Source organism: Ascidiella aspersa, chromosome 8 (assembly GCF_963924565.1).
Source record: "Ascidiella aspersa chromosome 8, kaAscAspe10.2, whole genome shotgun sequence".
In the NCBI taxonomy this organism is placed as follows: Eukaryota; Metazoa; Chordata; class Ascidiacea; order Phlebobranchia; family Ascidiidae; genus Ascidiella; species Ascidiella aspersa.
Window position 1 is genome coordinate 7,284,040 of NC_139454.1, and position 16,818 is coordinate 7,300,857.

The 16,818-nt window shown below is 38.0% G+C and overlaps 1 protein-coding gene across 1 annotated transcript in view; it reads left to right on the top strand.

Annotated features, from left to right (window-relative positions):
- LOC146135586 (uncharacterized) overlaps positions 1 to 12,316 on the top strand; it is a 92,165-nt gene extending 79,849 nt beyond the window's left edge. The window contains exons 12-21 of the mRNA XM_083396082.1: positions 377 to 640; positions 2,446 to 2,557; positions 3,252 to 3,382; positions 4,298 to 4,470; positions 5,984 to 6,131; positions 8,155 to 8,310; positions 8,943 to 9,111; positions 9,838 to 10,086; positions 10,959 to 11,198; positions 12,005 to 12,316. Coding sequence (XP_083252208.1) covers positions 377 to 640; positions 2,446 to 2,557; positions 3,252 to 3,382; positions 4,298 to 4,470; positions 5,984 to 6,131; positions 8,155 to 8,310; positions 8,943 to 9,111; positions 9,838 to 10,086; positions 10,959 to 11,198; positions 12,005 to 12,316 — 1,954 coding nt within the window. The remainder of the gene's footprint in view (positions 1 to 376; positions 641 to 2,445; positions 2,558 to 3,251; positions 3,383 to 4,297; positions 4,471 to 5,983; positions 6,132 to 8,154; positions 8,311 to 8,942; positions 9,112 to 9,837; positions 10,087 to 10,958; positions 11,199 to 12,004) is intronic.
- The last annotated feature ends 4,502 nt before the right edge of the window (positions 12,317 to 16,818 follow it).

Below are 16,818 nucleotides of genomic sequence, written 5' to 3' on the forward strand. Positions count from 1 at the left end.
GTGACACCCCTATTATGCTGTATATTCAACTTATTTTATTTACGTAAATGGATGAAATACAATCTGGAGTGTCGGAGCCGGACTCGGGATTCGGGAGTCGGACTCGGGTTTAATTTTTGGACGTAGCCGGATTAAGGGTATTGTAAGCCTAAGGCTGTTTACTAAAGAAGGGCCTAATTTTGCAGACCAAGCTACAAAAAGTAATACAAATACATTAAAATTGTTTACTACAGGATCGAATTTTTCCAGGGCCTAAGGCTATAACCTTAGTATCCTAACGGTTAATAAGGCACTGGCCGTAGTCAGAATCGAGTTATTTTTAACCGCTTTTCCAGCCCTGGTTTTGAATCACATTTATCTGTTTTCTACACAGCAGCTTGAGCGAACAAGAATCGGTTCGGCAGAACACGCTCAACAGCGCCGTCCTCACCACCACGGTGATTCCCCGGCCGCCTGATGACGTATTCAAACGTGAGCCGGTCATCATTGTGTTCCGGCACGCCCGGGCGGCCCGGGGTAACGTGACCGGCCTGGATTCCGAGGTGCCCCAGGTCAATGTGACCACAACGGAGCCCAGTAGTCCGGTGATCCAGCACAGCGAAGAATCGGCCCACTGCGTTTACTGGGATGCAGATTCGAGGTATAGCAGCACAGCCGAAATGATTATTTGATTTACCATTCAATTTTGATGTCGACGCTGTGACTTGGACTCAATTTGTGAACTACTTGACTTGGACTTAGCTCATTTGAAAACAATTTGTTTGCATAACCAATATGACTGTTGGATTTAACACCCATTTTTGATGTCGACGCTGTGATTTAGTCCTAAGTTAATTTGCCAACCACTTGACATGGGCTTTATTCATTTGAAAATGATATGTATGTAAATAAAAAAACCTAATTTCAACCCAATTCGTTCAACTCATTGACTTAATTCCAAGTCAAATCATTTGTCCAAAATGACTTAAGCCATTTTAAACAGTGACTTAGGTGCACTTAAGTCAATGTCAAGTCACTGCAACACTGCAAATGAATTTAAAATGACTCTGAACCCAACCTAGTAACTCTCATCAAAATGGGCATAAAATTTCCCCGGACGGAAAATTGTCACGTAAGAGAGTCGCACGGATTTTTTGTCTCGAACTTTGAGTTCGGTGCGGAATTTCTGCCAAGTTGTGGCAACAACAGTCGTCGCCAATGCTTGTCCTTATGGCAAACCCATAGCTGTGCAACCGTGAGAAGTATAAACGCACCGCAGATTAACGAAACCGAGCCTTTAAAATCGCTTGTAATCGCTGCAATTTTAATCGCCTATTGTTTTGGGAGTTGGCCCTCTGTGACCCGCTGATCCGAGTTTGTTATGAAGTAGCTTACGCCTTCCGTACAGTTTCGAATTTACGGCAGTAGCGAAATTCCTGGAACTGCCAAGGCTCGGCCTCCGACTTTTTGGTGCCACTTTTCTCCTATTGCACCAACGAACAAACACCAAAATATAACAGTTAAAAAATATGAAATATTTAATCAATATTCGTCCATTTTCTTTCTTTTTTTACTAGTTTAAAAACCTTTGTCGGACATTTTCACGTGCATTTTTCTTTGGTTTGCTTATTTATATGGATAATAATTCAAACTGTGCGCAATGACTAGTCCAGATACAGCGTTTACTGAAGCAGCGTCATTCAGTAACCAATTTTGCGACTGTCAGACCACTTCAATACAGTATTGTTTTACATATTTCTGTGCAGTAAAATACATTTTCGACAAAAAAGTATACTTCTTAATACGCGTACAAAATTCTTTTTCAATATGGTATAATGTCTCTCAATTATTATTAAGTATTTTAAAGTTCTTTTTTTAAAGTTCTTCTGATTTTTTAAAGTTCTTCTAACAAAATTTTGATTATAGCCGCCGACGTTTGGATTACCTATTCGGTTCTTCTTTAGGACAATGGACGGCAACTTGACAAATAGATAGATATATATGAAATTTATCGACTAAACCAGTGATTCTCAACCTTTTATGACTTGCGGCACTCCGCAGAAATAATAAATAGTTTGCCGCACCCCTACAAGATATTTCCGTAGGTAATTTACCAGAATGTCTCAATAAACGAAACTGGAACAACATACATTAACTCTACACTACGTAGGAAGTTATATTTGAATTTATTCCACTCTAATCCTACACAAAAAGTTGTAAGAGTTAAACAAAACGATTCTTAAAGATTCTCAAATACCTTACAACACCCTTGAGCATTACAAAATGGCACCCCAGCGTGCCGCGGCACCCCGGTTGAGAACCACTGTACTAAACGTATGATATTGTCTTGTCCTGGAGTCGTACCGTACTGACCAACTTTAACGGCACAGTTTGTTTTACTGAGCTTGTGACTTGGAAACTATAAAAGTAGCACAATCACAAAGTAAAACTGACCGACGCTTGCAGTGAGAATAAAGCGGGAGCTTGGTCGACCAAGGGCTGTTCAGTGCTGGAATCCAACGCAACGCACACAACCTGCAACTGCACCCATCTCACAAGCTTTGCTGTACTACTGCAGGTAAGTGTTGGTGCTTTTATTTGTGCACAACAAAATGCAGGCCCATGCGTTTATCTGTACGTTTGTTAACAAGCGTAAAGCGTGCTATCGCATCGGAGTTATTGAAAGAGGCCGTTATCCTTTCATGACCATTTGCCTAAGTCTTTGTCGGTGCAGTTGTAACTTGCACACTGTTTTTGTATGTTAGCTGTTAACGGATTTACAAATTTATTTCAAAGTGCGAAGCTGCAAAAAACAACTAAAGATTGGTGTTATTTTTATACTTAAGTTAAACTATTCTAAAAAGCATTAATCAAAACTTTAAAGCATACGAGCATAACATTTAAAATTTAACCAACAAAGTGGAACATTTCGGCTTACGTATCTAAAATCCTATAAATCTTTGTTTCAAACCATCTGCTCTTTTTAAATGTAGCCTCTATGATGGCGACCTGGCACTTGTCATCTTAACACGTCTTTGAAATGACGTTTCAAGCAATGAAATATTCGCAAAGCTTACTTTTGTCCTGACATCAACGTTTGTGATATTCCATTTCAAGTGTATTCGAATTTAATTCATTTGAATTAAGGAACTGATGATGCCACTTGGCGAAATATATTTTCCTTTAAACAAAACGTCTGATCCTGTTTTTACTCATGTTTTTAACTAAGAGTTTTACTTGTTAATATCCGTTTCAAGTGAGTTTGTTTTTAGATTGTCGATTACAAAATGGACGACGAACAGATAAAAGGCCACGAGGAGGCGCTAAGCATCATCTCGAAGATCGGATGCGGTTTGTCCTTTGTTGGAGTTTTCTTGATGTGCGCCGCTTTTATCAAACTAAAGTAAGTTTCCCTGTCTAATAGAGCATTTTTGGCTAAGTGCATATACCGTATATAATAATAATTGAAACAATATATTTGTACCCTAAACCGAATATAAACATATATAATAATAAGGATGGGCTGAAAAGAAGAAAGGATTGCATTTACATCAAAATAGAATACCAGCATACTACAAACCCACAAATTGCATCTTAGTAAACCAACTTTCTTCAATGCACCAGTTATCGTTAGAGATTTTTCAGTAATCACCAAATAAGTATGGTTTTAAGACAGGTAGGGATAGTATTCCTGTAAATTGTCATAAATGGTATTTACTATTTTCCAACCGTTAAATATTTTACAACTATGATCACGGCATGACTTGAATTTAGCTCTCCGCTGTACAGACGTACATAATGCCCAAATAAATTGTTTTGCTAAACTAGCAAATTACAGACCACAGTTACAAACGTGTAGTCCACTTCTTCATAACTACCGAAATGTAGTCCACGGTCACTACAAGGCAGTTGGTCAACGGCTGTACAATAGGCAAAGTTATCGATCACACTTTGTTGGGTTGTCTTAAAACCAGGGCTGCGGAGTCGGACTCGGGATTTGGCTGCTGGAGTCGGACTCGGGACCCAGGACTCGAGTAAGACCACGTAAAACTACCCGAGTCCCGAGTCCGACTTTTCTAACTGATATTACCGCAAACTGTAAATAGTAAAGGTGTAATAGCATATGGTAAATATTTTGTATTGTAAGTAGATAAATTATATGAAACTCCTAGAAGTGGATTGCTGAATATCTACCATATTTAGTTAAATCGCATATTTGGCCGGACTCGGGTTTATTTTCATGGGAGAAGTCGGACTCGGTTTATTTTTAATCGACTTCGCAGCCCTGTTTAAAACGAACGATTTCTTAAAAAAACAGGTTCCACACCGAGAACATGAAGATCCACTTCAACCTGGGCGTGGCAGTGGGTGTGGCCGATCTGGTGTTTCTCTTCGAGGAACTTGCAGAAGGTTCGAAGGCTGGGTGCGTGGCCGTCACCATATGTCTCTATTACTTCAACATGTCTATCCTGGCCTGGATGCTTATAGAGGGTAGGGCAAGAGTATGTTAAATTTTTAGCAATGTTGTAATAATTTACTTCAATAACTTGACTGCACTTAAGTCAACTGTTATTAAATGACTTGAATTGACTTAAGTCTTTTGGGCAAATGACTGACTTGACTTTAGACATTTGGACAACTGGGGGTTAAAATAAATTGTTTACACTAAGCAATTATTTACAAAATTGGGTTATTTATCTTAATCTTTGCACATAAAACAATTTGCTTGCTATATGTTGCGTGAGTTATTGTTCATAATCGGAGGAATTTGCCAGTTTCAGTTTAAAGTTTTATTTTTGTGAAAAGGGCATGACTTAAAGCAGAGGCGTAGCCAGTGCATTTTGCGCCCAGGGGGCAAATTATAAAATTGGCGCCCCTCCTTCATGTTTAATCACATTTTCTATTACATTAAGATAATATACCTTACTTTATACGACAAAACAATTCAAATTGTAATAAAACATTGTATTTAAAGAAGCAGGAAGCCTCATTTTGGCATTTGTAAGCCTCATTTATGTCGCCCCCAGGGGCCCGGGGACATATGTACCCCACCGCTCCCCCATACCTACGCCTCTGACTTGAAGTTGACTTGCTCTAACTATGACTTAACTGGGACTTGACTTTCTATTTATTCAAAAAGACTTGACTTGGACTTAAGTTATTTTACGAATGACTTGACTGGGACTTGAGTCATTTCAAAATGCCTTGTTTACAACACTGATGTTTGGGGAAAAAACTTTGCACTGCTTGTTAGGGTGGGATCAGGTGCTGATGGTTAATGATAGAGCTCGAGGGCTATATATTGACTTTTAAGGGCCGCAGAGTGATATTTGTTAGTTACAGAGTGGGAACAGAATGCATTATTTTGTAAACAGGATGGATACCAGTGTTTTTAAAGAATTAACTTTACTTGAGTTTCTTAGCAAAACTACTTGACTTAACTTATGTCATTTGGAGAAATGACTCGATATGGTCATAAATAACATTAATCTGAAGAGTTTTAATTGAAAACATTTTTTATAGAAATGCTAGTTGTTTCGTTTTTTCAAACATAAAAACAAAAAACATTGTGTGAAATTTTAATACTTTAACATGGATGTTAATCTCAACTACCTGATATGGTATGAACTTACTCTGGCAAGGAATTGGACTGCGAATTGACTTGAATAACTGACGACTGGTACTTGTTACCTATTAAAAATAACTTTACCACGACCTAAAGCATTTTTGTGGTAAATAATTAAAAGGCTGTTCTGACAAGAGTGTAATTCATTTCCTGACGATGGCCATTACGCAATATATTGTTCAGTTGGTCAATTGCTGACGCTGCATAAAGGTGCAATGTTTGATCGGCAGGTATTCAAAAGTATAGTTTTATACGATGTCCATCCCTTAACCATATATTTACCGATTTGTGGGGTGCTGTGCAAATTAGGAGTACCATGCCATTACGTTTATATACATTCTAAACATTTTCAACATAAAAGGCATTTTTTTCCCACAGGTGTGCACCTCTACTCCCAGGTGGTGATCGTTTTCGTGTCAGCCCGTAGATGGGTCAAGTACTATATTCTCATCGGATGGGGAGCGCCGCTTGCCATCATGGCCATTTCCATGGGAATACTCAACGTAAAGTTGGGCAAGAACGAAGTGTGAGTAAAATAGCATTTGATTGTTTAACGAAAAAACATTTCTCAGGTATTTACATTGAAGACTTTGCCATATTTAGTCAAAATAGCTAAGACACGTCAATAACTAAAATGGCTGAATAATGACTTTCTATAAACTCTTTTCTGGGTTTCTTGTTATTTGTTTGTAGTTCGATGTTAGTTTAAAGTCTGATAATATAATGGTATAGCTCAATGGTATAGTAAAATATCAAGTCGCTTTCTAAACTGTATCACATTTGAATTTGTTTTTACCTGATACCCTACAGTAGTGATATAACTATAAAACGCTTCGGTATAAGTAAAACAAGTCAATGGTATTGAGCTATAGAAATTGCACAGGTCAGGGCTTATATTGGAATCAAACTTCAGTGTTGTAAACGAGTAATTTTGAAATGAATTAAATGCCACTCAAGTCATTTGTACAATAACTAAAAAATGCCAAAATACACAATATAGACCAAGTAAACTGTTTTCTGTGCAAAAAATTAGGAAATAACCTAATTATGGAAAACAAATGCTTGTTGAAAACCATTTATTTCAACTTAAGTCATTTGTGTAAAACGCTTAAGTGAAGACAGGTCATTTGCCCCAAAGACGTAAGTCAAGTCAAGTGATTTTGCTCTAAAAGTCATTACAGTACTGCCAAAATTACAGTACAGTGTAAGCTGGCCTACTATAAAAAGCAACTTACAAAAAAACTACACGGTTGAACCACGACACCAAAACGCATCGCAACGTATATCACACGCTCGGAAGTAGCTGTAACAAGTTTCCCGTCATAGGAACGTTCACAGGAATGATATTTCGTGGTAAGGTTGGTGGGTTGTAAAGAATGCGCACTACTATAGAACGTAATTTAACCCCGTACAACTTATTTGCCACTTTATATAGCTAGTTATACATTTGGAACATTATAAAACCTTAATGGAACTGTTTTTAAAGTGGTATTAACGGCTAGACAGGAAACATAATGTCAAATGTAAACCTATTTGAAAGTATATCGTGGTGCATATCCAGATTTTGCACGCTTTTATGTTATGAAACAAATGACCCAGGCACTTGTCCCTCGTTTCTCTAATAAGAGCGTTTTTCGTCGAGTGTTAACGTTTATAGTGCCAAGAGGCCACTCATTGCTTGAAGCGCGCACTCGACCAATTTCCAATATGCGCGAAGAGCCCTTGTCCGCTAAATATTTGCCGAAAACAAAAGGGCATGTTTCGAGCGTCAGCAAAAAATGGAAAGTGTGGTAGTAGAAGTCGGTCTAATATTTGTTAAGAGTTATTACGTGGTAAATACATCTTTATAGATTTCGAAACTTGTCGTGGAGAAACTTACTAACTGGTTGTTTTACTACTATTTTCCAAACTTTGGCCAAAGAAATGAACATGAAATTATATTTCCTTCATGTTTGGGGCAATATTGTGTTGTTACTGTCACCTGAAAAAAATTCCACAAGCGCTTAACACGTTGGACTCCGCGCTCCTGATAAAACTTGTAAAATTACGAAAGTTTTGTATGAATTCGTCACGTCATGAATATCACATAAGATCTAAAACAAATATGTATAAAATTTGCCAACGGGCAGACGTTTATCTATATCGCCTCGACTGTTTTGGAACTGCTGGCTAAAGAAAAAACACGGAGCGTCCAAAATATGTATGTTTTTATTAAAATACTTAAAACACTTTGCATTCCAATGACTTTATGTACCCAACGGTATTTCACTACTTGCTGGGAACCCGGTTCCCAAACAATAAACCTATCGATCATATCGATCTATATATATATATAAATATATATAAACAACGTGGCCAGTATCTTTAAGTTTACTGCAATATTGCTTACCGTCGCGTTATCAATTTGCAACAGCATTTATAGTTGCTGAAACCATTAAATAACAATTAAGCAAAAAAGTAGGAATACCATCTCTGCCCGCAAAATCGCCATGGACCTACTTGCATGTTTAATTTTCCACCGTTTTTTAACCAACGCCTTTCTTTTGCAGATGCTGGCTCTCCGCCAGGGACAACTCGATCTGGGCTTTCGCGGCCCCCGCCTTACTCGTTCTACTCGTAAACACGGTGATACTCGCCACGGTGGTGCGAGTCATCGTCAAGCTGCAGCCCGAGAAGTCAAACAGCGTCAAGGTGGCAAAATTCAGGTGAGCTTAACTTATGTTGTAAATTATGTCGTTTTTTTCTTTTGTTTCGAAACTTTTAGCGATATGTTGTTGTTGTTGTTGTTGTTGTTGTACTGTTGTACGAACCCGAACTGATTAACCGCCAGACAAAATACGTTGTTTTACTGTTAAATGCTGCAAAACAGTTGTAGTCTTAAGGTAGTGTAAAGGTGGTTTATCAACACCATTTAGTAACGTCGTTAAAGGAAGCATTAACCCTACAATTTATAAAACGTAAGAAAAACTAACGCTTTGTTAATAAACACGCTTTCTAAAGCTTAAGAAACCTGTAAATAGAAGAATCCCAATTTTATGAACCACTGTTAATTAATCGTTTAGTTCTTCTATTATTTAGAAGAACATCGGAACAAAAACGATGTTTAAACGCCGTTGGAAAGCATTATGGCCCGTTTACCCATCAAAAGACATTTTTTCGCATTTAAATATTTAAATCTCTGTAAAATAAGCTTTTTCTGCTTTATGAGTTTTAGTAACGCCGTAAAGACTCGGTACTCTCCTTAACGATTTAAACAAAAAAATCCGAAACAAAACAGCAATTAAATTTTATTTTATTTTATAAACGGCGTAAAACTGTTTTTCTCTTTAAACTTTAGGAACGCCGTAAAAGGAAGCATCTTTCTCTTTCCACTGCTCGGCACGACTTGGCTTTTCGGCTTCCTGTGCTTGAGCGAGAGTACCCTCGTCTTCCAGTACATCTTCGCTATCACCAACTCACTCCAAGGATTCTTTCTCTTCGTCTTTCACTGCCTCTGCAATTCCGAGGTACAGTCATTCGAGATGCGACAATTTCAAATCGAGATGTCGGATAATATCGAATCGGGGACGATGCCCGAATCGAAGTGGTGGTATCGGTATTCATCCGATACCGTGGCTGTATCGTTGACGATTCGATACCAAATTAGTTTGTGCATTTTACTCATGGTTTGTCATTTCACTGGGCGTTTTATACTTCAAAAGGTATATCGGTTAGTTAGAAAATAGCTTAATACCAACTATAAATTTCTCATTGCTAAATCATATATTTGCCTAACAACCCGAGAAACATTACATTTGCACATTTCGATTAATTTTGCTTGACAATTTGGTATCACTTAGGATCGACGATGTATCTTGCCTAAAGTATCACACATTTCTATACGAATAAAATACAAAGAATCTTGCATCCCTAATTCCAAAACATTTTTTTTTATTACACCAGTTCAGGCGATTAAATATATGCTCGAACATCTAACACGCCAAAAATCACAAACTTTTCTTTAAATGTAACTCATCTTGCATAACCGATTTCTGGTGTTCAACTGTGTTATTGCCAAAAAAGACTTGTCTTTCGAAATTGATTAGACCATACTTGGATGCTACTAACGTGGCCAACTGATAACTCAAGAGTCTTACAGTAAAACTTATATTCCTATGGTCAGCAACAACTTGACTTGGATGAAAATCTGTTCCAAATAAGTTGATTATTACAACACTTTTGTTTCGACCTAGATTCGGGAAGACGCCAAACGGCATAAGTGGTTCAGTTCGAGCGGTTCCAAGCGGACCGGGGGGCAGGCGGTCCAGTCGGGGGTGTTCGGCCTGAACGTGGCCAGCGGGATTCGCCGCTTCCGGAACAGCGTCAGCTTCGAACTTCCCTCGTCATCATTCGTCAGCAGCAGCGAGCAGTCAAGCGAGACGGTCGACGTGGAAAAGATGAAAGTGCGTCGACTGCGAAAAATCACAAACCTCTTTCCAAAGGTAAAGTACACCTATATTCCAGCCAGGGCTGTTTAGTCAGTTAAAAACAACTCGAGTCAGAATCCGTCCGGAAAAACTAAAGTCCAGTTCTAAATCCGACTCCGGCCAAAATTGTGTTTTTTTTTTTACTATTTGCCTAATTTATTTCGGGCCGAAGGGTTGGTGGCAAGAATATAGTAGGCAATAATTAGTTTAAACCAGTGATTCACAAACTGTGTGCCGCGAAACTTTTGTAATTTCGGAAAATAGAGTATATGTTTTACCAATAGGCCTACACGCAAGCATTTTAGACTTGAATACGCACTATCCATTACAAATTAATAATATTGAGATATTTACATATAGTTTGTCGTGTGTTAAGGAAGATTGTAAAATGACTGATGATTGTTGTTTTATTAAAAGTGTGCCCCTAAATATTAAAGATATTTTTAGTGTGCCGTGAGCCAAAAAAACATGGGAACCACTGGTTTAAACAATGCGAATCGAGGCACTAAGGACTAAAACGACATCCTTTTTGCAATGGTATTTCATAAGTTTCGATCGGTTGGATAGCTTCTCTTTGCGTCTCAGTATAAATAGTTAAAACCATTGTTGTTAGGACATGTACACATTTATGGAAATAAAACAATTTGTTGAAACACTAAAAGCGTTTTCATAAACAACTCCAATTCAAGTCAAGTTATTTAGCCAAACGGATATTTACCTCCGAGTGTTAAGTCAAGTCTAGTCACTTCAAGCGTGTTGAAGTCTTTGTGAAACTGTTCTAACTACTAACCACACATTTTATAGGCTTCGTCTACCCCCTGTAAGGGAACGTGGCACAAGTTATCTGTTAACTGTTTATCCTGACACCATTCTCCTTTACCCCGTAGATCTTCTCCGAGAGACTCCCGAAAACCATCAGGGAGGAAGTCGAGAAGTACTCGACCGATTATGACGCAACGACTACTACGTCACTGAGCACTCGGGGAACTCCCACTATGCGGAACACGAGCAGCACTTCGAGTCCGAAAGAGGGCCAGAGGTCCATTCCTCTGCCGGGAATGCCGACCAAAAACGATCGCATCATTTCAGGATCACCTGCTAGAGTCCGGCTTCCCAAAGAAGCACAGGTAACAGGGTCGCGCATCAATGTTTTTGTGGATTTACTTTAAAGGTTTTTTTAATGCTGTTTAAACCAGCGTTGTGGAGTCGGTGATAACCCAAGATGTTTTACATTTCCTTGATAGTTGCAGGCCAAAGGTTCAAAAACAAAGCAAAAGTTACAAAAACAGACACAAAAGGGTAGGGCAATTTGTTGGAAAGTTAGGGCAATTCGTTGGAAAGGTAGGACAATTCGTTGGAAAGGTAGAACAATTCGTTGGAAAGTTAGGGAAATTCGTTGGAAAGGTAGGACAATTCGTTGGAAAGGTACAACAATTTGTTGGAAAGGTAGGGAAATTCGTTGGAAAGCTAGGGCAATTCGTTGGAAAGGTAGGGCAATTTGTTGGAAAGGTAGGGCAATTTGTTGGAAAGGTAGGGCAATTTGTTGGAAAGGTAGGGCAATTTGTTGGAAAGGTAGGGCAATTCGTTGGAAAGGTAGAGCAATTGGTTGGAAAGGTAGGGCAATTCGTTGGAAAACCTTTCTTAAACCAGCAATCAGCATGTTTCATGGCTACAGTATTTTTTGGGAATAAATACAACGTCTTGCCTGAAAGTCTTCTTAAAAGTATAAGCAACTAACTCGAAATGCTAAAAAAGAGGAGGGGCCATTCACTTCTCTTGAGAAAAGAGAAAAAATCCTCCTATAAGAGAACATATGGTAGGCCTGGCCTACCTTTGCAGCCACATTTCACCAGTTCTATTTCCCTGCCCTTGATTGATTTTTTTTGGATACTATAAGTCTTACCAACCTTTAATAAAATGTCAACTCGTGCAGATGAAGTTGGACATCATGCTGGCCGACCAGATCGCCAAAAACATGGAGCAGAACGGCGAGGACCGGGAGCAAGACGGGAAGATCTCAGAAGATGGGGTTGGGATCATGGAACAGGGAAAAGAAACGGAAGAGGAGCGGATCAGAATGAGCTACGACTCCGGACTCAACAGCATCGACAATGAGTCCCTCCTGGACGAATCGGATGACGTCTGGATGGCTTCTCTTCTCGACAGGCAGAAGACGAAAACGGAAGAAGGGAATGACGTCACACCCGACACTGAAGCGACGGCTACTTCGAGGGCTTCCGCTTAATATGTAAATAGGATTTTGTCTCTCGCATCTGGCGGCCATGAAACCTTCCGCCGGAACACTCTGTTCGTGGAATAAAATACTGTCGAGCTCTTGCAAAATACACTGGAGAAAGTGCATCTCATTGGTGTTTGTTGTTGTTTGGCAAACGCCATTTTTTCACGTTGGTGGTATTTTTAGGAACTGCTCTAACTCGAAAATTTGCGTCTGAATTCTTTTTGTACATGTTATTCGCCTTCGTGTAGTTTATTTGGAGCTGTGAGTAAAAAGGGTCAATCCTATATTGTTTGAACAAATTTCTTGTAAAAATTTACAGACAATCGGAATTAACAATAATTCAAAATACTTATTTATTTTGAGCGCGTGAACATTTAACCAAACGCTATTAACTCATAGAATGCTCGTATCAGTTTCTTGGAAGTTTGTGCGAAAAAACAGTTAATCCTGCGCTACCGCAGTTCTCTGAAAAAAATTGTTTGAACAAACTTCTTGTAAAAATGTACAGACATTTAAAATTAAAATAAATAAAGCAAACTACTTTGTTTTCTTGCATCTTACAACCAGTCGAGCGGGTGAACACAGTGGCGTAGCCAGCCGAAAATTTCGGGGGGCCAAAAAAGTTTGAACTTTTTGTTTAGCTTTTGTCATTGTATTTACCGGCGTAACGATCACAATAACAATGTTAGCAAACCGTTTCGAGCAGCAACTGACTTAGTGTTAACGCAATACTCCATTTCCAAGAAAAACATTCAAACAGCAAAAACTGACTTTTAAGTAGTAAAACTACATTAATGTATAGCAAATCTAATATTAACTACATCGTTTGTGACGTAACAGTGCATGACAATTGAAGGTGTGGCATGCCTGTGATCGACTGTTGTGGTACTGCTCACAACCGCTAAAAAAACAAAGTATTAGGAGTAAAATGTTTATAAATTTTTTTTTTGGGGGGGTAGGGGCCCTGGCTACGCCTATGGGTGAACATTTAACCAAACACAAATTAACTTAGAGTGTTCGTATCAAATTTGATACTCTTGTCTATGGAAGGCTATATGGAATACTAAACTAATAAACTACTGGCTTTTTGTATTTATCCAAAATAAATCGTTTTGAGTGTTTTTCTTTGATGTAGTCTAAACAAATAAAAAACAATCCAAACGCCTAAAAGTAGGCTAAACTCCTTACGCGTTCTTAAATAAGTCTGATGCTATAAAACCTAAATAAGCAAACAGCCGTTTTTGTTAAATTTTGTTATACTACCCAAAAAGCACAAAGACAAACTTTATTAGAAGTTTATACTTTATTAGAAGTTTTATTCGTAGAAAAAAATCATTGGCCAACAACAAGAATCAGTCAAAAACATCAACAAAGAGATTTCTATAAAATATTAAAACATAGAACATTCATTCAAAGTGAGTCCAATTGGAAGAAATAAACACTCGGGCGTCAACACCGTGTACTCGTTTAGTCCCACGAAACATAAGAAAAGTAATATTTATAACAAAAAGATGTTTCAAACCTCACAGATATTTCCAAAAAGGGGACACAAATGCATGTTTCAACAGCAAAAGGGGCGCATTTCAGAGTTTCCATTTAAAAGAGAAAAGAAGGTCATTATCTGAAGACACTTTGACCTGCTGAAAGGGTTAGGAAAAAGTAGTTTTTTTAAAAACAATGACTCTTTAAATCGTCGTCTCCTTCATTTCGGCGAACATTTCAAACGGGCTTTCCCCTAAAATGTGGGTCCGGTACAACATGGGGCTGGTGGCCGCGTCTTTCACCCTGATCATCGATAACATATCGGCGACTACCGGTTTTGGCAAAGGGTTTCTCTCGAAAATGTGACCGCTAAAAAGCAACACATCGTAGACGATCAATTTCGGTAAAAAGTTTTACTTATAATACAAACTAATCCATTACAAATTGTTAAACAATTAAAAAGTTATAAAATTAAAAAAAAAGGTTTTAAAGGCCGAAAACAACCCCTGAAATTAAAAGCCCAAAAAGCACAGCCTATAAACTAAACAATTTTTTCACGTAACACGAACAATAAATTCGTGTTTACTGTACCGTGATACAATTTAGACGTCTTTTACTGAACCAATATAAGTTGACTTTGGCTCTGAATGGATGTGCGGAGTGTTGTAAACAAGTCATAACAATCTGACTTAAGTCCCAGTCAAGTCATTCGTAAAATAACTTAAGTCCGAGTCAAATACTTTACAATAAATCGCAAGTTCCCAGCCAAGTCATAATTATAACAACTCAATTCCAGGTCAGGTTCTTCTCGTAAAATTAAACGTTGAACTACTAAATTTGATAAACTAGCTCGATTGGCAGCATTAACCCTACTTGAAAATAACAAAAAACGCAAAATATAGCAAGAAAATTGTTTTATGTAAAACAATTAAGATATATAACCCAATTTATAAATAAAATGCCTACTGAAAACACTTCGTTTGAACCTAAGTCATTTGTTCGAAATACCTAAGTCAAGTCAAGTAATTTTTTCCCAAATGGCTCGAGTCAAGTCGAATCACTTTAAAACAGTGACTTAAGCGCACTCAGGTCAAGTTGTTGACTAAAGTTATTACAACACTGAAAAAGCCTTTAATTGTCAGAAAAAAGTGTCACTCTACCTAACAGACGTGCGCTCCTCAACTAGTAGAGATGTGATATCCGGAACCATGTTCTGCTCTTCTTCGTAGGAACCGCCCGCTATCAAACCTACACATCGTTCGCGTTGCATCTAATATTGTAACGCCAAAATAATACGCAAACGAAAAAGTACCGTCCAAAATAAGGGAACGACTTTCTTTGCGTGAAGATCTTCTTTCGTTGCGCGGCAAAAACAAACAGTCATTTCCGTCGCTAAAGAGGACGTTTGTTTCTTTCCGAGCCGTCTTTGAAGAGTAGCCACGATGCTGATCCCGGGGCACGATATCCTGTAGTTTATGGGTTTAAATGTTCTGTAAAGTACTAGTTTTGAATCCAGGATAAATTAAATTTTTGCTTGAATTTTATTCATATTTTTAAATAATGACTTTGAAATACTATTTCGAAAACAGCCACAAAACGATTTTGTCGATAAAAGCAAAAGCACAATTTATGTTGGTGCTGTAAAAAGCGTTGGCGACTTTTTAAGCGTGCTGCATTTTAGTCAATCTCGCAAAAACGGCAAAGTTGAAGTTTTCCTGAAAAGGATGTAAAGCTCCGACAAAAAACCGCGGTAAATTATGTAATTGAATAGATCCTTACAGATCAAATGTGGTGTGTTTACTCCGATTTTAGACATACGACGACTCGTCGAAAATAATCACCTGATATTCTGCTGACCAGCCCTCCTTCTTTAGAGTGCTTGAAAAAAGACAAAAATTAAAACCGTTGCCAAAATACAAAATCACCGAAGGGTTCAAAACGACCAACCTGCTTTGTTTACAAACGTTTATTGGAGACAAGTTGTGCTGACTCAAAGGCCAATCTGCTGTATAACGATCTACAAATACTGGTGTTTTAGAGGGCTATGACATTTTAACGACGACCAATGTGACTTCTTACATATATACCTGTATAGTCCATTGTAGGTCCTACAACTTGACCACTCAAACCCTTTGAATAGGTAAAAAATATTTAGATGTTACAGCCTGTATAACATAAAAAATATAAAGTTCAATGAATCGCCCAATTGTACGAGGCCATGACCTCTCCAGACAGCGTTTTTCGATTATATTTGAACTATACGTAAATACATTTGTTTCGCGTTTAGGGCAAATATAAAGTGTGTTTTTAGTACGTCCTAGCCCAGGGGTCGGCAACCTTTTTCTAGTCGCGGGCCAAAACCAACCTCAGAAACTTCTCCGCGGGCCACACAAAATGTTAACTAAGAATTGTGGAAATAAAATGTTAGAACCATTGTGAATCAGCCAGACCTCGGATTTTTTTGCGCTTAAAACGTGTTTAATTGCATTTAAGGAGGCAGTAAACTATTAGCGCAAACGCGAAAAAACAGCATTTTACTGGTTTAAAATCCGAGTCCACACGTCGTCATCTATACTACTAATGAAAAGTGAAACAAAACTACTATGAGAAAACGCGATAACGTCAATGGTTAATGTAGATTAGTGTTTGTTAACCTTTCTAAGTCAGGGCAGACATGGCGAGCGAAGCGAGCGCGATTATTTTTTTTTTTGTTATCATGGGAATTTTTTTTGGCAAGTTTTTATTACATTGCCAAAAATAAAAAATAAAAAGTTAAAGAATATACGTCCAATATTTGTGAATACGTTTAGCGTTGATCGAATTCAAAAGACAACATTCAAAATGTAAACAAACCGGAAGTAAAAAGATCATTCGCGCGAAGCGCGAAAATATTTCGCATCTTGTAGTTAAAATAGTCAAAAAGTATTTGAAATTGACTCGTGTCTAGTTTGACAAAGAGGAGCAGTGTGAAAATAAAAAGTTGGTAAACTTAAACTATAAAGAATTTTGCGAGCGAGTATTGTTTG